This window comes from Thalassophryne amazonica, chromosome 16 (assembly GCF_902500255.1).
Source record: "Thalassophryne amazonica chromosome 16, fThaAma1.1, whole genome shotgun sequence".
Lineage (NCBI taxonomy): Eukaryota > Metazoa > Chordata > Actinopteri > Batrachoidiformes > Batrachoididae > Thalassophryne > Thalassophryne amazonica.
In genome coordinates, this window is record NC_047118.1 from 60,248,891 (window position 1) to 60,273,013 (window position 24,123).

General features: G+C 39.9%; 1 protein-coding gene across 3 annotated transcripts in view; it reads right to left on the bottom strand.

Moving 5' to 3' along the window:
- Positions 1-2,482: 2,482 nt before the first annotated feature.
- baiap2l1b (BAR/IMD domain containing adaptor protein 2 like 1b) overlaps positions 2,483-24,123 on the bottom strand; it is a 104,923-nt gene continuing 83,282 nt past the window's right edge. For 2 of the 3 annotated variants that reach the window (XM_034189588.1, XM_034189590.1), the window contains exons 11-14: positions 22,368-22,430; positions 17,636-17,879; positions 3,524-3,570; positions 2,483-3,443 (exon numbers count right to left, since the gene is read on the bottom strand). In XM_034189588.1, coding sequence (XP_034045479.1) covers positions 3,371-3,443; positions 3,524-3,570; positions 17,636-17,879; positions 22,368-22,430 — 427 coding nt within the window. In that variant the 3' untranslated portion in view covers positions 2,483-3,370. The remainder of the gene's footprint in view (positions 3,444-3,523; positions 3,571-17,635; positions 17,880-22,367; positions 22,431-24,123) is intronic. The other variant, XM_034189589.1, reaches the window with a different exon arrangement.

The following is a 24,123-nucleotide window of genomic DNA, read 5'->3' on the forward strand; positions in this document are numbered from 1 at the left end:
AACACTTCAAATGTGACCTTATCCTACCCAACGCATGCTGAGAGTAAATGAGGCCTGTTATAATAGGTTCAGGTTATAATAGCCTGTCCACCCTCCATCTATCCCCCCGCACTGTCTTTGTATATCATACTTCATTTTGACCTTGACCTTAAGATGTGCAATTTCAGGAAAATAGACTTATAAATAGAAAATATTTGCTCATTTTGAAATGGATGCCTGTAACATGTTTCAAAAAAGCTGGGACAGTGGTATGTTTACCACTGTGTTACATCACCTTTCCTTCTACAACCCCTGGCAAAAATTATGGAATCACCGGCCTCGGAGGATGTTCATTCAGTTGTTTAATTTTGTAGAAAAAAAGCAGATCACAGACATGACACAAAACTAAAGTCATTTCAAATGGCAACTTTCTGGCTTTAAGAAACACTATAAGAAATCAAGAAAAAAAGATTGTGGCAGTCAGTAACAGCTACTTTTTTAGACCAAGCAGAGGAAAAAAATATGGAATCACTCAATTCTGAGGAAAAAATTATGGAATCACCCTGTAAATTTTCATCCCCCAAATTAACACCTGCATCAAATCAGATCTGCTCATTGACATTGACCCTATGCCATGACATTGACCCTATGTGTCTTTTTGCAAGGAATGTTTTTGCAGTTTTTGCTCTATGGCAAGATGCATTATCATCTTGAAAAATGATTTCATCATCCCCAAACATCCTTTTAATTGTCCAAAATATCAACATAAACTTGTGCATTTATTGATGATGTAATGACAGCCATCTCCCCAGTGCCTTTACCTGACATGCAGCCCCATATCATCAATGACTGTGGAAATTTACATGTTCTCTTCAGGCAGTCATCTTTATAAATCTCATTGGAAAGGCACCAAACAAAAATTCCAGCATCATCACCTTGCCCACTGCAGATTCGAGATTCATCACTGAATATGACTTTCATCCAGTCATCCACAGTCCACAATTGCTTTTCCTTAGCCCATTGTAACCTTGTTTTTTTCTGTTTAGGTGTTAATGATGCCTTTCGTTTAGCTTTTCTGTATGTAAATCCCATTTCCTTTAGGCGGTTTCTTACAGTTCGGTCACAGACGTTGACTCCAGTTTCCTCCCATTCGTTCCTCATTTGTTTTGTTGTACATTTTTCGATTTTTGAGACATATTGCTTTAAGTTTTCTGTCTTGACGCTTTGATGTCTTCCTTGGTCTACCAGTATGTTTGCCTTTAACAACCTTCCCATGTTGTTTGTATTTGGTCCAGAGTTTAGACACAGCTGACTGAACAACCAACATCTTTTGCAACATTGCGTGATGATTTACTCTCTTTTAAGAGTTTGATAATCCTCTCCTTTGTTTCAATTAACATCTCTCGTGTTGGAGCCATGATTCATGTCAGTCCACTTGGTGCAACAGCTCTCCAAGGTGTGTTCACTCCTTTTTAGATGCAGACTAACGAGCAGATCTGATATGATGCAGGTGTTAGTTTTGGGGATAAAAATTTACAGGGTGATTCCATAATTTTTTCCTCAGAATTGAGTGATTCCATATTTTTTTCCTCTGCTTGGTCTAAAAAAGTAACTGTTACTGACTGCCACAATATTTTTTTCTTAATTTCTTATAGTGTTTCTTAAAGCCAGAAAGTTGCCATTTGAAATTACTTTAGTTTTGTGTCAAGTCTGTGATCTGCTTTTTTTCTACAAAATGAAACAACTGAATGAATATCCTCCGAGGCCGGTGATTCCATAATTTTTGCCAGGGGTTGTAACAACACTCAGTAAGTGTTTGGGAACTGAGGACACTAAAAGGAGCATCCCCAAAAGTCTCAGCCGTTTACATGCAAAGATGGGGCGAGGATCACCATTTTGTGAGCCAGCTTTTTCAAAACGTGTTGCAGGCATCCATTTCAAAATGAGCAAATATTTGCACAAAAACAATAACGTTTATCAGTTTGAACATTAAATATCTTGTCTTTGTGGTGTATTCAACTGAATATAGGTTGAAGAGGATTTGCAAATCACTGTATTGTTTTTATTTACATTTTACACAACGTCCCAACTTCATTGGAATTGGGGTTGTATGTATGTATGGGTGTGTTTATGTACAAAAGAGAGGGGAAGGTCTGTAGCTTTACATCACACCATTTTTTGATCATCAAATTACCTTGAGTCAAGATGATGAAACGGTTGTTTATTCTCCCCCAAAGACATGTCAATACTAAACCAAACCTATAATCGGTGCCCGTGAGAAGGTAAAATTTTTCCACTGGAATGAGCAGCATGAGTATTTGTGATCACACGGTCATAACCACATCAGTGGAGTAAAGTATCCTTTCTTGTCCTGAGCTTTTCACAATGCTTCATGAAAATCACTTCTTTAGGTTTGAGTAATCCTGCCAAGACGCTAATCAATAACCACGATAATAGAACCGGACTGTCAGCAGCAGTAACATTCAAAGATAAGATACAAAACTGAAGAAATAGATTTATTTTTCATACACCAAACTTTTCTGAAGGCAAACTGTGGACTAAGTCAAATGTAGACCATCACAGACTTAAAATTCAGTGTACAATTCTTAAAGCAAAAAATAACAGCATCATCTCTGAACCACTAAAAACATTTACGGCAAAAAGTCCAGAATCCACATCTATCCAACTAAACAAAACAGTGATGTTAGATCGCAAAACAATATTTAAAAAGTGTCGCAAAATATGTACAGGAGGGTTTCGGAATCCAGGTCACTTCAGTGTTGATTTGGGTGCATCAGAGTCATGAATACACTACAGTACATTCTTCTACTGTTCTATGGCAACACAAAAGATTTCTAACAGTCTGACAATGAACAAGCAACAGCACAAATTAAATATTTTCTTGTACCATTTTTATTCGGATGTAGGTGACAAGGAGACCATTACAATAAAAGGATTACGTGTGCACACCGAGATCTCGAAGTCTCATCTCCAACATTTACACCCAGATTCATCTCACCTGAAGAAAAGGTTCTGGAGCATTAAATCAGATACCTGTCCCCCTGATGGCTTAAATATTTGTTTTTTATAAATGTGCACATGACTACCAGTTATTTTGACGTCACCACTACAAACACAACAAAATTAGAAAATATATAAATCTCTTAAATATATGAGCGTCTGTAAATCAGTCTTGATTTGTGTGTGTATGTGTGTGTGTATGTGATTGTGTTTGCAGCAGTAAGGGGATATCTGGTTTAAATGGCATTTATTTCCCCTCAGTGCCAGCACAGGATTCCTCTGTCTGGATGGAAGGCTGGAGAGGCTCCAGAGGCTGGAGTCCAGCTGTGTGTTCGGTGGGCGAGGGCTTTTCACCGTCCATGTCTGCAGGTCAGATGACTGGTGCTGAGCGGTCGTTGGTGACAGTTGGACGCAGTCTGACTGTGGCAAACGGGTTCCCGCCTCTATGAACATGCAACACAGACACATGAGTGCACGCTGAAGGCAGGTAAAAATGATTTATGACTGTTCTTACTGGTCTTACGCGAGATACGCAGGTGGAGGCCTTGAGATGCCGTTTGACTGGATTGCCTGTGGAGCAAATACACACACAGTCATGTCTGAGCCATAAACTGTTACCCAATATACTGCACCCAGGGTGCAATCATTTCATGTGTTCAGAAACACTACGTTGACCCCAGTCTGCACACGTTGATTACTGCAGAACAGGATGTAATGGACGAGCAAGAGACATTCTGGAAATAAATAAATAAATAAATAAATAACACCCTGTGCTGGATCACATCATGAGATGGCAAGTGGAATGTGGATTTTTTGGAAATGCAAGTCTGTTCCAATACTGGCTCCATGATGTTTTACCCCAAGCGTGCCCTACCAGTCGATCACGGCCGACCAGTCGATTGTAGGCTGAGTTCCAGTTGATCACATTAAAATAAAAAAAAATAAAAAATATCGTGGCTTTCGTGGAAAGGGAGCAAGAAGCTACAGTAGAGAGTGAGGGGGTGCTACAGTGACGGAAGCCAAAAAACAAAACAAAACCAAAAAAAAAAATAGAACATTTATTTTCATTCACAGTGGGGGGAGGATTATTTTTTTTTCCCATTTATTTAAATGGCAAATCTTAAATGCAATTCAAATAGGGCTTTACCAAAGAAAGGGAATTTGGAGCAGCATTTCAAGAGCTATAATGCAAATTTCACAGCTAAATCACCTCTGTGCGCCCATAAAGTCCAGGATTTGAAAAGTCGGCTAGCAGCACAATAGTCCACAAATATGGAAGGCATGATGGACGTGGCTAACAAGATTGCGTGTTCTGTTCCAGCCAGGAGACTGCGGAGGCGATTATTCTGTATGCAGCTGGAGGAGACGTGCAGAAGACACAAGTCAGCTGCTGCACATTGATGCTAGGTGGCTCAGTAGAGGTAAATTTCTGGAATGGTTTTCTGAATTGTTGCCCGAAATTAAAGATTTTCTGAAACGTTCAAACCATGCTGAATATGCACAGCTAGAAGACAGTCAGTGGCTCTTGGTTTAGTCTTTCTTACCGAGCTGAGAGTGCACGTTATGATGATCAAATGCAGAGCATCTTGTCAGAATTTGATTGGCGCTTTTTGCTCCTATTGGGCCTGTTCTCACTTTTCTGTTTTCCATTTGGGGAAAATACTGATGTGGACTGTATAACATCCAAAACAGAATCACTCTTCAACCTGGATAGCTGTGCTATTGAGAATGAGATCCTCACACTGAAAAATGACATTGAGATGAAATCCAGAGCAACACCTGGCTTAAACGTCCAATTTTGGAATCTAATGCAGAAAGAGAAATACCCCAACCTCAGACAAACTGCACAGAATTTGACTGCACTTTTTGGATCAACTTATCTGTGTGAATCTGCCTTTTCACACATGAAAATCATCAAGTCAAAATACAGATCCACCATGACAGATGACCACCCTGCAGCCTGCTTATGACTGGCAGTCAGCTCCTATTGTCCGGATTATGAGAGACTAGCTGCCTCCTCTCAGTGCCAGAAGTCCCACTAAGGTAGGGAACAACTTTTCCAACTTTAATTCAGCATTGTATTATTTGGGTTGTTTGTTGTTGTGTTGCTACAGACCAGTCCGAGGCCTACTTGTGCCTATTCTTTACACCATGCACATTTACTGCATAATAAATTGCGGCTACACTATGGCGTTCGATATGGCTTGGTAGATCTCAATACACTGTCAATTTTAAAAGTAGAAAAGCAAGGTTCAAAAAGGTTGGGCACCCCTGTTCTACCCTAAAAGTCAGTGACTCTGTGACCAAGCAACACAATCTGTTAAGAACAACATCCTCCATTTCTTCTGTATTTCACCAGTTTAAAACAAAAAATCTCATGCAGAGCACCACCTCACTTTGCTCAGAAATTACTTGAGATATCAGTTTAGACACAGACAATGAAAACAACCAGAATAAATATTATTACTAATAACTTTGGTCATTCTGTGTCAAATCAACACAGGAGCATTCTGAAATTTAAGCTTACTTAGGCCAACGATTAACACTTTACAAGCTGCCAAATGTTTTCCTTTCTTTTGTCCACAAACATGAAACCAAGCTGGATGCACTGATCAGAAGGTCATATTTTTGCAACCAAAGACTCATATAGCATGAAATGTGGAATACAAATCATCGCGCTGCCATTCTGTAGAAAGAGTTACTAATTTTACACATACATGGTTATATATTTGGTGTGGGTGACCTTGAATGTGACAGCTTTTTGCTAAAACAGCTTTAAAACTGTGAAAAATAACATCAGATTCAGATGTATTGGCCAAAGATGTTGACTTACATGAGGACGTTGGCTCAGAGCGTTTCCATCACCCAGCAGTACAGAAAAAGTAATTTAGATTGTTTTAATAGTTTTTTTTATTTTAATGTAATATTTTGTCGCATTTGTTCAAATCATCTCACACTAGGTCAAAAACCAGAAGCCAGATCTTGAGCTTAAAAAGAAATGTATCCAGAAATGCTTCAACAGAAATACGCTCCATCCAGAAAGTATTCACCGTGCTTCAATTTTCCACATTTTATGTTGCAGCCTTATTCCAAAATGGAGTAAATTCATTTTTTTTCACCCTCAAAATTCTACACACAATACACTATAACTACAATGTGTTTGTTTTTTTTAGATTTTTGCAAATGTATAAAAAACAAAACAAAGAAATCACATGTACATAAGTATTCATAATTCTGTGAGTGTTTCACAGATATTCTCCTGACTTATGGAGAATTTGTGACTGACAGCCAGTTTAAGACCTCTGTGACATATGTGACAGAAATAACTTGTCCCCCAGATGCTTTGATTTTACCTCAGATAAATAAAACCCACACACTCAAACCCAGAGACGCTTTTTCTCAGTGGCACAGGAATGATCCAAAATCCTTTAAAAAATACATATATGCAAAGTGAAAATTGCTAGACCGCACACCGCCTTAATTAAAGTGACAAATTTTGTTGAAAATACACTTTGTAGTGCAGCACAGCTGATCTGCTCTGTGTAAGCCTGATCCCGTCAGATCTCAGAAGCTAAGCAGTGCGGGACCTGGTTAGTACTTTGATGGGAGACCTCTTTGGAATGCCAGCGGCTGTGTGTGTTTCTCCAGGTAACACTGGAGTTGCGTCAGGAAGGGCAACCGGCGTAAAACTTGTGCCAAATACAAATACGGATTTGGTTGTATCCGCTGTGGCAACCCCGAACAAAAAAAACGAGAGCAGCCGAATGGACAACAACAACTTTGTAGTGCAGCAATAAATCATGCTTAGCACAGTGCATTCACAGCGCTTCATTTTTTCCACTTTGTGTTACAGCCTTATACCAAAACGGATGAAATTCATTTTTTCATCAAAATTCTACACACAATACCCCATAATGACTGATTTTTTTGAGACTTTTGCAAATTTATTAAAAATAAAAAACTAAGAAATCACATGTACATAAGTATTGACAGCCTTTGCCATGAAGCTCAAAATTGAGCTCAGGTGCATCCTGTTTGTACTGATCATCCTTGAGATGTTTCTACAACTTAATTGGAGTCCACCTGGGGCAAATTCAGTTGATTGGACATGATTTGGAAAGGCACACACCTGTCTATATTTTAGGTCCTGTAGTTGACCGTGCATGTTAGAGCACAAACCAAGCATGAAGTCAAAGGAATTTTCTGTAGACCTCCAAGACAGGATTGTCTCAAAACACAAATCTGGGGAAGGTTACAGAAACATTTCTGCTGCTTTGAAGGTCCCAATGAGCACAGTGTCCACCATCATCCATAAATGGAAGAAGGAACTGGGAGACTAGTCAGGATTGAGGAAAAGATGAATGCAGAAATGTACAGAGACATCCTGGATGAAAACTTGCTCCAGAGCGCTCTTGACCTCAGACTGGGGCAACAGTTCACCTTTCAGCAGGACAATGACCCAAAACACAGAGCCAAGATATCAAAGGAATCGCTTCAGGACAACTCTGTGAATTTGCTTGAGTGGCCCAGCCAGAGTCCAGACCTGAATCCAATTGAACATCTCTGGAGAGATCGGAAAGTGGCTGTGCACCGACGCTCCCCATCCAACCTGATGGAGCTTGAGAGGTGCTGCAAAGAGGAATGGGCAAAACTACCCAAAGTTGGGTGTGCCAAACTTGTGGCATCATATTCAAGAAGACTTGAGACTGTAATTGCTGCCAAAAGTGCATCAACAAAGTACTGAGCAAAGGGTGTGAATACGTATGTACATGTGATTTCTTAGTTTTATATTTTTAATAAATTTGCAAAAAAAAAAAAAAAAGAAAAAAAAAGCTTTTTCCATGTTGTCATTATGGGGTGTTGTGAGTACAATTTTAATGAATTTACTCCATTTTGGAATAAGGCTGTAACATAAAATGTGGAAAAAGAAGCACCATGAATACTTTCCAGATGCACAGTAACTGTTCCCTGCTACATTTGACCTAGTATGACCTTGAGCTTTGTCACTGTTGTTACTTACTTAACCATACGTAAAAATTGGGTGTCTAATGAGTTTTTTATGTTAAAATGTGTTCAAAATTCATCCATTATTTTTGTAAAAGTCTTCAGACAGATAACTACACAAAACACTGACCACATAACCTCTGCTCCTCCTCCTTTCATCTGCATTTGCTTTCACTGTTAGACTGTTTATTCTAAAACAGAAAACAAAAATGATTTATTCAATTTACCGGGCCTCAAACTTATGCTATAAATTAGTTAGCAGAAGTATTTCTTCATATTTGAAAAAGTGAAACGGTAAAAAGGTTAAACTTTGTAAATGACAGCCGAGTTACTTTTCTGTCAGTCAGCTGTTTAATCATTATTCAGAACTGTATCTTTGCCCTGAATTTAAAACTCTTTCCACTTGCACTACTGTGGATTTGCCACACGAGGTCAGGAGTGGATCGAGTGGTTTTGAGACGTAATGAGAGTGAGATAAAGATGTGATGTGCTGAGCAAAAGTGGTGCAAGTTCAGGGTTCTATCTTTATTCTGAAACTTCTGTCCTTCAGAAACACACGACACATCAACTCAGATATGTGAAAGTGGAAAACCTACAAGAGTCACTCACACATTCAAGAATCTTCACTTCTAAATGATTTCAGCCAGTTTAAGTATCAACAATCAAGAATGTTGCTTCCTTTTTATAACTAAAACTGAAGGTCAAAAAATTCCAACTTTTCTCTAATGAGACTGATCTCCATGTCTGCATCTCTTAAATATTTATTCCTCCAAGACATTAGCTGACATTCTTCAAAAAATCCAACCCAGTGAGGATGCATTTTCCCCCCATCATGGTGACACTCACCTCCGCCTTTCTTTCTATTTGAATTTGCTTTGCTGCAGTTGTGAACATAACTTAAAATACATGCAAGATTATTATATCAGTGGAAGTAAATCTTTTGTGATGAAATACCTGAATTAGCAATCTAGTCAGCCCCTGTACTGAAGAGGCCAACAGGTCTGTTTGTACATGTAACTGACAAAAGAGGGGAAAAGCCCAGTAACATAAATTCAATCATCGTTCCTTGAATTCACTTGATAGTGCTCTTTTTAAGTGTTTCATAAATGTCCGCTGAAAACAAACGAGTCATACTCCTCAGAGGAGAAGATAATGATCCAGTGTTGCAGACTGAATGGTCCCCCCCTAAAAATTGGTCCGTCCTGCCTTCACTGCACATGCGTCATTTGGGACCACAGCAGCTCGTCTGAATCTGACTCGCTACACCCAAAGCGATCAAATGGATTAATGTGATTATTAACCATCAGATGACAAGATAAAACCTCTTAAATCATTCTAAAGTCAGTTTTAAGCAGAAAGGAGGTGATAATCAGGGAGTCACTACTGACGCTGGCTACGGCGCTTTGATCGCTTCCTTTGTCTTTTATTATGAAATAATGCTGAATTTACGAGGGCTGTCCGTAAAGTATAGGTCCTTTTTATTTTTTTCAAAAACTATATGGATTTCATTCATATGTTTTTACGTCAGACATGCTTGAACCCTCGTGCGCATGCGTGAGTTTTTCCACGCCTGTCGGTGACGTCATTCGCCTGTGAGCACTCCTTGTGGGAGGAGTCGTCCAGCCCCTCGTCGGAATTCCTTTGTTTGAGAAGTTGCTGAGAGACTGGCGCTTTGTTTGATCAAAATTTTTTCTAAACCTGTGAGACACATCGAAGTGGACATGGTTCGAAAAATTAAGCTGGTCTTCAGTGAAAATTTTAACAGCTGATGAGAGATTTTGAGGTGATTTTGATTGATTTGATTTGATTTTGATTTGATTGATTTTGATCCAGGACGTCGTGAGAGAACAGAGACGTTTCAGAAGAAGTCGGTTTCAGCATTTTATCCGGATATTCCACTGTTAAAGGAGATTTTTTTAATGAAAGACGTGCGGGCGGATTACAGCGTCGGCTCGCAGCCGCCGCGACGCTCCGTCACAGGAAAAACACCTCTGTTGGAAGCCTTGAGGACAAGTTGGAACATCTCCAGCTGATAAACAATTTCTCATATACTCACTCCACTGAAAGCCATCAAAAGGCAACTGGATTTTAACAAATGGTTATCAACACGGAGGTGTTTTTCCTGTGCCGCCACGCCGCGTCGGCTGCGTCCCAACGTGCGGACCCGTCCGCACGTCTTTCATTAAAAAAAATCTCCTTTAACAGTGGAATATCCGGATAAAATGCTGAAACCGACTTCTTCTGAAACGTCTCTGTTCTCTCACGACGTCCTGGATCAATAGAGCCTGAAATGTGGAGGTTTTAAGCTTGAAACAGGCTGATGACGCTGCCTGAGAGCGCTGCACGACGTCTCGCACCGTGAAAAGTCCTTAAAGCGACAGAATCACCTCAAAATCTCTCATCAGCTGTTAAAATTTTCACTGAAAACCAGCTTAATTTTTCAAACCATGTCCACTTCGATGTGTCTCACAGGTTTAGAAAAAATTTTGATCAAACAAAGTGCCAGTCTCTCAGCAACTTCTCAGACAAAGGAATTCCGACGAGGGGCTGGACGACTCCTCCCACAAGGAGTGCTCACAGGCGAATGACGTCACCGACAGGCATGGAAAAACTCACGCATGCGCACGAGGGTTCAAGCATGTCTGATGTAAAAACATATGAATGAAATCCATATAGTTTTTGAAAAAAATAAAAAGGACCTATACTTTACGGACAGACCTCGTATGTGGAAATGATTGTTGTACAAAAGCTTCTGATATCTGTCACTGAGATAGATGATGACTGGAGTGCAGTTTGAAGCAGAAATGAGGTGATAATTGGTGAACCACAGCTGATGCACGGAAATGACGCATGCGCAGTGACGGCAGGGCGGACCGATTTTTAGTGGAGACCAATTTTTAGGGGGGACCACTTTTCAGCCACAAAATGCACACTAACACAAAAGTGTGCACTAACACACCTCCAAAGGGAATGCACATCAAGTAAGTACTACACTGTAGAAACTCGTCTGTTCTTGGCTCTATGCATTATAAATAGTTACAGCGTGACCCTAATTTAACCTGGAAATAGAAGGAGGAAAAGAGAAAAGGAAAGAGAGCGAGAAAAAGAGTAATGACAACAACCTTGTATGTGGGTGTAGAAGTAAAGAGTTCACAGAAAGAGACAAAAATATGAAAAAAGACAAAGAAGGAAGGTATCAGAATCAGGTTTGAATTCAGGGCAGGGATTCAGGCTTTCTAAAATGACTCTTTAAATAACATTTTCGACTTGTTTCACCTAAAGATGACAAAAGGCACACAACTGACAAGTTTCCATTTCAGATTTACATAAAAGTTAAGCGATACTGTCGGAATATTGAGAAAACATTACAGTGAAATGACGAGTTCCTATTAACAGATAGAATGTGACTCTCGCGATAGCTTATTCCAGCGAGGCTCACACGAGAACTGTAAATCCAACAGTCGTGGGGACGGAAGGGTAAGTCCTGCTAAATATTGCTGTTTTATGTTTTTTTTTTTTTTTTAAATCCAATATTGTGTTACATTACTGCATAAGCTATCTGTTTCTTCTTCTGTCCACATGTACTGCGCAGTGCACTTTACAATGTCATGTGACTATTTCTGTATGTCATGTGACCGATAACAGTGGAAAAAGTGTTTCCAGTTTTGCCATAAAAACCACCTCTTGTAAGCATAAAAACCTTTTATAGATATAAGAGGATTTTTTTTAAGAAATACAAGTGTTTCCATTAACTTAATAATTACAAAATATTAAAGTAATTTATCAGTAAATCAAGAGGTGGTTACTTCAAAGGTCTGAAATATGAGGGTTTTGTTTGAAAAAACACACACGCACGTCTCCATCAAAAGGGCACAACGGATCACTGAATGGTTTGACGAAGATCAAAACAATAAAAATATATTCTTGCCTTCACTGTCATCAGATCTTCACCCAATGAAACACATGGATGGAAGCTTTTGAGCCAACATTTTTCTCACCACCACATCACCAAACACTAAATGAGGAATATGGAGCTAAATAAAGGCCAAAATTTTTGTAATGTGAAAATAAAAAAAGATTGAAAAAAATTAATTTTGAAACTGAAAATTAAAGTTTTGTAATCTGAAAATAAAAAAAGATTGAAGTAATAAATTTTGAAACTGAAAATTCAATGTTTGTTCTTGAATTTTATCATGATTTAAAAAGTATTATCAAAATAAAAATAAGTGTAAGATATATATTTTTCAGTTTAAATAAATTTTGATTCAGCTCTGTAATTTGTTTTGATCAAATAATTTTTTTTTCATTCATATTTCTTTTTTCACCTTCAGATCTTTTTCCCACTTTCAGATCATATTTTTTCAGTTTCAAACTTTTGGCCCCATTCTGGCGTGGGAGGGCGTGGCTTCGATTGAGAGGGGCGTGGAATTGTGAATGACAGAAGAGCAATCAGTCCTCACATGATGTTGCATTCAGGAAACATGGGTACTTTGATAGATAATGATTCTGCTCCCGTCTCCATCGTGGATTACTACGTGGCTGGCGCGTGAAAGAAAATAGATCTAGAAGCACTCAGAGAGTGCAAACCTCCACCAAGGCCATGGGGTCACTGACGCCATAACATCTACACGCTGTGGAATCATTGAACCTAAAAAAGTCTAACAATGATGTTTGCTCAGTAGTTAAAAAAAAGTTTCATCTGCTGTGACTGGATAGCATGTATCCTTAGCGCTTGGCATCACAGTTTATTGCAACTTGCACCTTTCCCAGAAGCTACTGTCATCTGAGCACTGATGTGCTTATAGACAAAAATAAATAAGAGACAAAATTCAATTTATTATTCAACTAAACTGCAAATATATGCATTTTTTAACATTTATGAAACACTTCTCTAAACAAGGCCATAGGGTCACTGACCCTAAAGAGATTCCCTCCTTGGCACAGTGATCTATTTCTTTTTGTCTCTTTCTCTAAAATTGTATATAATAATCATTAGATTATTAATATATAAACAAAAATAAATGTAAGAAATATTACAATTTGAAAACAAATGCACCCGAACGTGATGACAGCTGCAACTGCTTAATGCTAACTTTTAACATTAAATGCCATAGACATGGTAACGCGTTAGCATCGGGATCCGGATCGTGATCCGGATCACCACTAAAATTTAATCACTTGTTCCTCTTGTCATTTCCAACCACTCCACAAAATTTGATCAAAATCCGTTCCAAACTTTTTGAGTTATCCTGCTGACAGACAGACAAAAACAAACGCGACCGAAAACATAACCTCCTTGGCGGAGGTAATGAAAGCTTATTACGAGGCTTTAAACCTTTGAGATAAAGCTGTTTATTGTGATCGATGCGTAACAGTTTGTTCAGTGGATCCGTATGTTGTACCGGATAGTGAATTTAATAACGATGTAACAAAGTTGACCGCCCATAAATCCAAAGCCAAAGCCGCCCGGAAGAGCGCTCCGGGTACCGGCGGTGTGAAGAAGCCCCACCGTTACAGGCGCGGCACCGTGGCTCTGAGAGAGCGATTTCTCTCACCAGGTGCTGGAAGGGCAGCTTGTGGATCAGCAGCTCGGTGGATTTCTGGTAGCAGCGGAGCGCCACAGTGCCGGTGTTCTGTAACGGCGAGGCTTCTTCACACCGCCGGTAGCCGGCGCGCTCTTCCGGGTGGCTTTGGATTTGGATTTACCGGCGGTCTGTTTGGTTCCTTCAGGTCTGCTGAGCCAGGTCTCTCTGTGTGTCACTTAAAAACTCGTAACACTCCACTGCAGCCTGTGTCTCTTTTCATGCGACGATGCTGCGCTGCTTTCACGGTCTTGTGTGGATTTGGGACACATCGGTTTTTTTAGGTATTGGTGTTAAACTTTACAATCTTGCATATTTTCCATTACATTTCCAAACATTAAAATGACCAAGAGTGGTCTAGAATTACTTGTAATAGACATCTTTAGCATCACTTCATTTACAGGTATAAAGACAATACAGTGGAGAGAAAGTGTTAAGTCATTATCTATCAAAGTACCCACGTTTCCTGAAAGCAACATGATGTGAGGACTGATTGCTCTCCTGTCACTCACAATTCCACGCCCCTCTCAATCGAAGCCACGCCCTCCCACGCCAGAACGGGGCCAAAAATTTGAAACTGAAAAAAATAAGATCTGAAAGTGAAAAAAGATCTGAAGGTGAAAAAAAGAAATATGAATGAAAAAAAATTTGATCAAAAAAAATTACTGAGCTGAATCAAAAAATTATTTAAACTGAAAAATATATATCTTACACTTATTTTTATTTTGATAATACTTTTCAAATGATTATAAAATTCAAGAACAAACATTGAAAAAATAAATTCTGAAACAAAATTCAATCTTTTTTTATTTTCAGATTACAAAACCTTTGGTCTTGATTTAGCTCCACAGAGGAACATCTTACCTTCTATTTCTCCAGTCAAGTTCCGCAGACTTGTAGAATCAAGGCCAAGGTGCAGAGAAGCTTTTTTGTAGTAGCTCATGGAGGCCCAACACCTTACTTAGACACTTTGTCTGTTTTCCTTTCATTTGTTCCCCATCCGTGTATGTGGTAAATCTGTTTCATTAAAGTTAATGTGAAGAAACATTTTGGACCATTTAGTTGAGCTTCTCGACAGCGTACAGTGTTGGGTGGAGAGATGTAGGTCTGACGTGGACTATCAGCTAACAGTCCGTACAGTGGACACACACATTCAGACGTCTTGGTGCTGTGTCTAATGAGACATAAATAATAAAGCTAGATAGGGAGGGAGAATCTCATTTTGATAAGTTTCCTTTCTAGGTCAAACTTCAGACACAACGACAGCTGCTACATGGATTGTCAACACTGTGTGTCTGCAGTGCAGTTTTACGCTTTTGTTAAATATTGCAAGGAGTTAAGACAGATTACAGACCCTCATCCCTGTTGTTCAGATCAGTTTCTTCGGCAAAATGCTTGTGAAGTCATATGAAAAATGTCACACTGCATATTTCTGCTCTCCAGATAAAACTCATCTAATCATTCAATCCAGATCATTTCAGACATTTTGGTCGGTTGCTCCCCTCTTTGAATTAAATCCACCATTATAAATATCACCAGACACTAAAGACAAAATGTGAAAAATGGAGCTAGAGTATCTCTCGATGGTAATGGCAAAATGATCACTGACAGGATATGGAAACTTCAATGGACACCTTCATTGGAGAGCTCACACTCTGAAAATTCACCAGCACACATCTACATACAGACCTTTTCCACACAGACAGGGTTTGCGTGTGTGATAACTTTTGTTGCTTCGATATTTGGATGACGGAGAGTCCAAATCTCATCATGATGCCAGTGTGGATGATCATCTGAAAAGGGCCACTGTGACCTAGCTGCAGAGCATATGTAAGTGATCGTGCAAATCTGACTCACCTACACATCATATCTGCATTTATCCAGCTCAGGAAAACAGCAAAAGCTTTCATTGATGCAAACCACAACACTCACTAACGCTTTGCATCACATGCAAATGGGTCAGCATTTCTCAAATAATGACTGTTTTACCAAGGGAGCAAACACCCATTTTTTTTTTGAAAAACAGACATGGAATGTTATAAAAGGTTGGTGGCCAGAAATTACATCTACACCCTCCTAGGATCACAACCTGGGTGGACAACCCTGGAAATTTTCTACTGGATATCTGTAGGAGACCCTTATTTGAAATAGTCATGTCCGCAGACATGCGGCTTTTGACGCCACCACACATTTCCTATTTATCAGCATACAGTGAGTCATATACACACTATATATCACCCCAACATGTCTACAACAGATCATCTTATGTGAAGGCAAATAAATATACCCAATAATTACTCATATTGTGGGTATATCGTTGCTGTTTCACTGTGTTTCATGCATGCATGTTTTCAGGAAATTCTATTTGCAGAATTGGGTGTACACACACCTGTGTCCTCAGGACATAGAATAAGTGTACATGACAGAATGATGACAGAAAACAATTTACCTTGTTTTCAGGGCAGAAAATATGTGTAGGTCTTCAAGATATACACTCAACAACAGGTCAACACTCCTGAAGCTTCTACCACCAACAGAGGATGCCTTCCTGCTGCATCTGAAGCGGGCAGCACTTGCTACCATCATTAATAAGAATGCACACATGGCAAAACCAGATCTACCTCAGTACACGGGTTTTGGGTGGTCCATGCAATATGACAGCCTGTTTCCAGTGCCAGCAACAAAGCCTCCCTGGCCCCAGGACCTAAGGAAGGCAATGTCATGTCGCTGCATCAAGGGATGCAAAAGGAACTGTCCCTGCTCAAAGAAAGATGTCCCATGCTATGTAGGGTGTCGCTGCCAGGGACTGGCAACCAAGTGCAGTCGTGTGCAGTACACTGATACAATGGAGAGCAGTGACAGCAGTGACAGCAGCACAGAGTCAGAAACTGACTAAGAGACTGATACAAATAAGCCTACTGATGAGAAATTAAGGACTGACAAAGTATTTACCAGTTCTGGACATTATAGACATTTGCTATACATGCTATAAGCCATTTACATTAAGTTACATACAGTATTCAGATATTATCGTGAAAGTATTAGTCTAATTATAATGAAGCATAATTGCAGTCAACAGGTCACACTTGTGCATATTTTGAGTGCCAACATTCAGCCACCAGTATTTTGTTTCACAAAAACATAGATGATTATGTTTGTATACATTCAAGTTCTTATTTCTTTGGACTGCACATCAAAAGATATTCTTCTGTTGAAGCTAATGTTACTGGAGTAAATTTTTTTGTTTGAAATTTAAGATTTGTGTTTTTCCATGACTTAAGGGAAAGTAAAGAGTTGGAAGGCAACTTGTTTTCTTAAAAGGCAGAATTAATAACTCTAAAAGCTGTCCTTTCTGGCAGTCCAATGCCTTGAAATTTCCATCTTAGGATGATATATCATTTAGTATAGTAAATAGGACACTTATTTAGTTAGACCAAAGTCACATCTATGTCCTTAGAGTGTTTAAACTCTGTTTTATATCCACTGTTAGGCTTAAAGCCTTTAATAACAAAAATAAGAAAAAAGAGCCTATCCGCAGACACGGCTATTTCAAATAAAGGCCTCCTATAGATTTTCAGTAGAAAATTTCCAGGGTTGTCCACCCAGGTTGTGATCCTAGGAGGGTGTAGATGTCATTTCTGGCCACCAACCTTTTATAACACTCCATGTCTGCAAAACCCTATTTGCTCCCTGGGTATTTTCATGTAGGCACAGTCTGACATTCTTATTTTGTTTATATTCAACAACTAGACCGTAACCTCCATGATTCAGTAGACCTGACCTTAAATCAACCAAAACCACGTTCGACTCACAAATGTATCTCAGACAAATCTTAATGTCGAACAGACATAAGGAGGATTACATTAATATTTTACTTGGCAATTAGTCAGCCACATTATTCCAAATGTCAAACAACTGCAGACAATTTAGTTTCTAATTAATCAACACCGTGTCTGACAGTAAGCAACATTTAGCAGATGGTAACATTAGGGTTTAAAGGCAAACAATTACGACAATGACTAAGAGATGCACAATCTAAATCTGCTCACCGTGCTGCTATCAGACAAGGAGGAGCCGACAGAGGGCGTGGGGGAGTGCTGGTGGCTGTTGTTTGTAATGGTGGTGGTGGTAGTAGTAGTACTGGTGGAAGAAGTGGAGTTTTGGATGGAGTTTTTCTGTGGAGAGTCCGAGTAGTCTGCCGGTGGAAGCACCATGGTGGCCTCATCTGTTTCTGTGTCCTGGTGGTGCAGGTTGACCACGCTCCTACTGCGGTATGGTGCAGCAGACACACTGCTGAGGAGGAGGAGGAATGGTGTGAGAGATGAGAGATGTGCAACAGCATGAAGACACTCCAATGTACTTGGGAGGCCAAACAATAATATACTCAACAAAAATATAAACGCAACACTTAGTTTTGCTCCCATTTTGTATGAGATGAACTCAAAGATCTAAAACTTTTTCCACATACACAATATCACCATTTCCCTCAAATATTGTTCACAAACCAGTCTAAATCTGTGATAGTGAGCACTTCCTTTGCTGAGATAATCCATCCCACCTCACAGGTGTGCCATATCAAGATGCTGATTAGACACTATGATTAGTGCACAGGTGTGCCTTAGACTGCCCACAATAAAAGGCCACTCTGAAAGGTGCAGTTTTATCACACAGCACAATGCCACAGATGTCACAAGATTTGAGGGAGCGTGCAGTTGGCATGCTGACAGCAGGAATGTCAACCAGAGCTGTTGCTCGTGTATTGAATGTTCATTTCTCTACCATAAGCCGTCTCCAAAGGCGTTTCAGAGAATTTGGCAGTACATCCAACCAGCCTCACAACCGCAGACCACGTGTAACCACACCAGCCCAGGACCTCCACATCCAGCATGTTCACCTCCAAGATCGTCTGAGACCAGCCACTCGGACAACTGCTGAAACAATCGGTTTGCATAACCAAAGAATTTCTGCACAAACTGTCAGAAACCGTCTCAGGGAAGCTCATCTGCATGCTCGTCGTCCTCATCGGGGTCTCGACCTGACTCCAGTTCATCGTCGTAACCGACTTGAGTGGGCAAATGCTCACATTCGCTGGCGTTTGGCACGTTGGAGAGGTGTTCTCTTCAACTTTATGTGAAGGAGATGTGTTGCACTGCATGAGGCAAATGGTGGTCACACCAGATACTGACTGGTATCCCCCCCCAATAAAACAAAACTGCACCTTTCAGAGTGGCCTTTTATTGTGGACAGTCTAAGGCACACCTGTGCACTAATCATGGTGTCTAATCAGCATCTTGATATGGCACACCTGTGAGGTGAGATGGATTATCTCAGCAAAGGAGAAGTGCTCACTATCACAGATTTAGACTGGTTTGTGAACAATATTAGAGGGAAATGGTGATATTGTGTATGTGGAAAAAGTTTTAGATCTTTGAGTTCATCTCATACAAAATGGGAGCAAAACCAAAAGTGTTGCGTTTATATTTTTGTTGAGTATAATAATAATAATAATAAAAAAGCAGCTAACTGTATAACTGGCCATTTTAAAAAGTTCTGATAACATGGATGCTTAGGAGAGAGAAAAAAAAAAGACAGCACTGTGATTCATCTATAATATTCAAGACAACATCCACCCCTAGAAATTTTGAGAATACAACTGGCCTGTGGTGCATTCTTTTCTCTTTTGATCTCAATGCAGGATGGCACAACATGTGGCTTTTGAATACATGTTGTGCCATCCTGTAGGAGCATGTACAGAATATACAGTAACAACACAATAGTTTACAAATATAGCTAAATCTTGATGAAAACTTTATTTAGTTTTTTTTTGATTGGGCTCAGACTAGGCAATTAAAAATCATAACTCTCAACTAACATGTTATAAATAACTTCATAACTTCTTTCAGACTAGGTAAAGAGATATATCATAATATCATATCATAATACTGAAGCCACTCGATTACTATTATTCATTCAATAATGCACAACAATAAAATGTTAAATTTGTTTAAATTATCCATCTTAGTCTGAGCCCAAACACCTCTAAGAATCTGAACCTGAATTTTATTTTAGATTTTATACAGAAATTTATTTATTGATTTTCTTTTTCAACAGGAGGGGCTGGTTCCCTTCCTCGTATTGTACCCCCCCCCCCCCCCCCCGTGTAATTTGTTTCACATTTTTCAATACAAGATGTATTTCTCATGGAAAGAAGCTACATAGGAACTATTTAAGCTTGTATCAAAGATTCCATCGATCTGGCAGGCGAAAAAGAAAAAGACATTGCCACATTCTAAAATGCGTGGTGGATGGTGCCATTGGTGGCAACAAATTTCAATGATCGCTGTTTTCCTCCCTAAGCATTACATTTATCATGCAACAATACTAAAATATCACAGAATTTACTTGTTTAAATGATATCAGTGTTAAATTATTGCCATACGTGTATTTATCTTGTGTAATATTGGAAATAAACAATGAGAAACTGACGAGGTAGAAAATTTGTTGAACGATGCTATGAGAGTTGGCATGGGAAGCAGGCAGGAAATTGTCTGGAACATCGAGACATTATTGCGCATTTACTATCTTCACAAGAGCATATGGTGAAAAGCAACTCCGTGTGGAGTGTCGTTGTCACCCCTCGCTCACAATGCCGCCGGTGTTACCGTTATGGGGTACGGATGCGGGCAACACAGAGAATCCAAGTCATTAAAAAGATACAAACCTCTCTCAGTGGCCACGGAGCTCTGCGGCTGCAGTTACTGAGACCCTGCGACGCTGCGGATTTTTCCGCAAGAAGTCTATCCTTGCGGGCACCTGGAGCGCTCCGCATCAAAACAGAAGTGTTTTCATGCCCACTTGTGCAGAAATGTTTGAGCAGTCTCTGGACCTGTTGCCGGAGTTGGCTGCAGCTCCGCACAGCAGACAGGAGGGCGGTGTGAGTGGTCCGCTGTGGCGCTTATCGAGCCTGCAGACTCGGTAAGTGCATCAGAGGCAGTCAGAGTGAGGCCCGATTTTTCGACCAATGAGAATGCGTGTTGAACTGTTGTCCATATACCAAAATGGCGGCCTCCTTCTCCAGTAAACAAACCACTTTATGATGATCAATTTCAAAGGAATCTGTGTGTTTAACAGCAAAATATTAGTTCATTGATTTGAAGAAATAAAAAAAATAATGTTCCGCCATTTCTTTCAGACGGCAACGTCCAAAGACGGTGAATAAGCATCCCTGTGATAGCACACGTTAACCCCCACAAGGATGCTCTCTGTGTTAGTAGATACATCTCGTAACATATTCACCTGTTCAGAGGCAACAAGAAGCAGTTAACTATGAGTATTTTTAGCTTGCTCAATATAATTACATTATGTAATCAGGAAGTATTTACATTCTATATCAATACTGCACAGATTAAAATTATTTTTGGCCCAAGAGAAAGGATTAACCGAAAAACATATAAAAATAGAACCCATGTTGAAAAACACCAGCGTTCCCCTTTAAGTTCAGGGTTACTGAACACAGAATTAAAGGCCCATATCAGACATTCTGCATGTTTTCTTGAGTTTATTTCAACCACCTGGAAACCTTTTCATATCATTTGTAGGAATGTTAAATCTACCTGATTTAAGGAGAAAATGACAATGAAATTAATTGTTTTTTTTTCATTTGGTCTCATACGTCAACACGTTGATTCTAGCAGTATACTGGAATTAATTTAAACCGTTAGCACTTCAGGAAAAAAAAAAACAAAAAAAGAACATTTATTTTACTGTTTCAGTTCTACATTTTAAAACATGCTGCTGGTAGTGTAATCTGTATGCAAACGCAGTATGGATGGGGATTAAACAGGCAAAGTGACCATCATGGTCCTTTAATGTGCTCCCTGTCGCACACCTACCTAGAACACAGACAATAAATGCTTTCCAGAGGTGGTTATATGTACTGTATTTTTTGGAGTACAAATCGCACCTGTCAAAAAATGTCTCTTGAGGAGGAAAAACATAAGTTGCATTGGAATATCAACTGCACTCATCTTTTATTACCGGAGTTTATTTTGCTTAGTGCTTCAATTCCTGAGAAAACCCCATATAAATAGTTGTTATTATTGCCATTAATAACAAAAGTATGATTTTTCAGTATAGAAGTTGCACTGGAGTATTAAAAAAAAAGTGAGTACTACTCTGAAAAAATGTCCTGTGACTGGCAGCAGTTGACTGGCAACTTCTCTGTCAGAGGTGCAGCACATTAGGAACCAATAAAAGAATCCCACAGGGATTAGTCTCTTTGAAGAAAAGCCTGGAGAGAACTCTTCCATCAGTAAAACACGGCATCCTGCTTCCTGATGCTCTGCTTGGCTGGACAGGAAAAATGGCTCTAAGTTAATTTGTACGATAAGGATTTAGGTCTTGTGCAACGTTTATTTGAACAAGTGACACATTAAAGTTTCATCAGGGGTTATGAGTCATAAACAAATACAGCAATGATCATAAATGTCTCCAGATCCGTCTGGGGGGTAATTTCCCTCAGGCCGCACATATAATAAATGTCACACTTGCTATTCAAATGCAAAAGTACAATATGACTGAATGTTTAAGGAGGAGCGATGAAAGAAGGAGACTTAAACATAACAGGAATCAAAGGTCGAAGGAGAGGAGAATGAATGAATGAATGAATTAGAGAGCTTATCAGACCAACAGGGGCAATGAGAGGAAACCGCCAACAATACAGCTGAGTGCAACATGAAACCAGCCCATGAGGTTTGAGCTGGAAACATGGAGTCTCCTTACCTGCTGTTATTTGCTAGTGGCTCAGTGTTGGCACGGCAATACGAGGAAGGGAACCAGCCCCTCCTAAAACACAGAGACACAGAAGAGACAAGCCAAGTTAGAGACGATTACATCTTGTGTCTACCTGCTTCCAGGGCCGTATCATCTGTCATTCCTACATAAATCTGAAAGGCTGTCTAAATGATTGCAGGATCAACTGTAGCAGGATCAAACTCAGCCCAGTCTCGCGGTTTTTTTTTCGTCCTCTTGTCACGAAATGATTCAAATTTTCGTGACGTTTTTTTTTTTTTTTTTTTTAAACACTAATCCTACTCTCCTACACCTACACCTACCCCTAACCTTAACCTAACCCTACTCTTCCCCTAACCCTAACTATAACCACTCCGACCCCCCAACTGTACTTTTATTTACGTGCACCCATCATGGAATGAATTAGAATAAATTTGTGCTCCCATGATGAAACTTTTGCACTTTTCCTGACAATATGACAATCCAATACATTAATGTATATTTCGTGCTGCTGAATCACGACAGTCCGTGAGACTGGGTTGAACTCAACTACCTAATAAATAAACCTCTCACGCAACAATGATGAATAACATAACATTCAACATCATGTCTAATTCCAGTGGTTCCCAACTGGTCCTCAGGGACGCAATAATGTAAAACAGCCTCCCATCTCACCCCTAAATTTAGGGGGTCTATGATGAAATAGCAATTTGTAGGGAGAGTACAAAGGAGGTTGATACAAGCCTAGAGAGGTACAGATATGCTCTGGAGAGAATGGGAATGAATGTCAGTAGGCACAAGGAAGAGTATATGTGTGTGAATGAGAGGAAGCACAGTGGAATAGTAAAGGTGCCAGGAGTAGATTAGTTTAAATACTTGGGGTTAGCTGTTCAAAATAACTAGAGGCAGGGAGGACTAGGTGGAGAAAAGTGGCAAGAGTGATTTGTGATAGAAGGGTATACGTATGTACAGTGGGGCCAAAAAGTATTTAGTCAGAAGGAGCAAGTATCAGTCCCTGATTGTGCAAGTTCTCCTACTTAGAAAGATAAGAGAGGTCTGTGATTTTCAACATAGGTATACCAGGTCTGTCCAAAAAGTATCATACCTTTTTATTTTTTCAAAAACTATATGGATTTGAATCACGTGTGATTACATCAGCCAAGCTTGAACCTTTGTGCGCATGCGTGAGTTTTTTCATGCCTGTCGGTTGTGTCATTCGCCTGTGGGCAGGCTTTGAGTGAGCACTGGTCCACCCCTCCCGTCGGATTTCTTTTGTCTGAGAACTTGCTGAGAGACTGCCGCTTTGCTCCATGAAAAGAAGCAGCTCAGGACGCGCAAAAAAAAAAAAACACACCTCCGTGTTGGAAACCATTCAGAAGATCCAGACGGCTTTCAATGGCTTTCAGTCGAGTGAGTATCCGAGAAATTGTGTAACAGCTGGACATGCCACAACATGTCCTGTGAGACTTCCAAGACGGAGGTGTTTTTTTGCTGCGCGTCCTGAGCTGCTTCGTGCCGACGCGCGAAATCCTCCGCACGTCTTTCATTACAAAATCTCCTGTAACAGTGGAATGTGCCGCAAAAGTGCTATGTCCAGCTCTCTTGCCATTTCTGTGGTAGTCATATGATGTCCCGGATCAACACAGCGTTCAGTTTAGAAATGATCTGGTCGATCCAGCCTGTCGATGGCCGCTCGGCGTGCCGCGCGCCCTCCGCCGCTGTGGGCCGTCTTTAAAAAAGTTTTAAC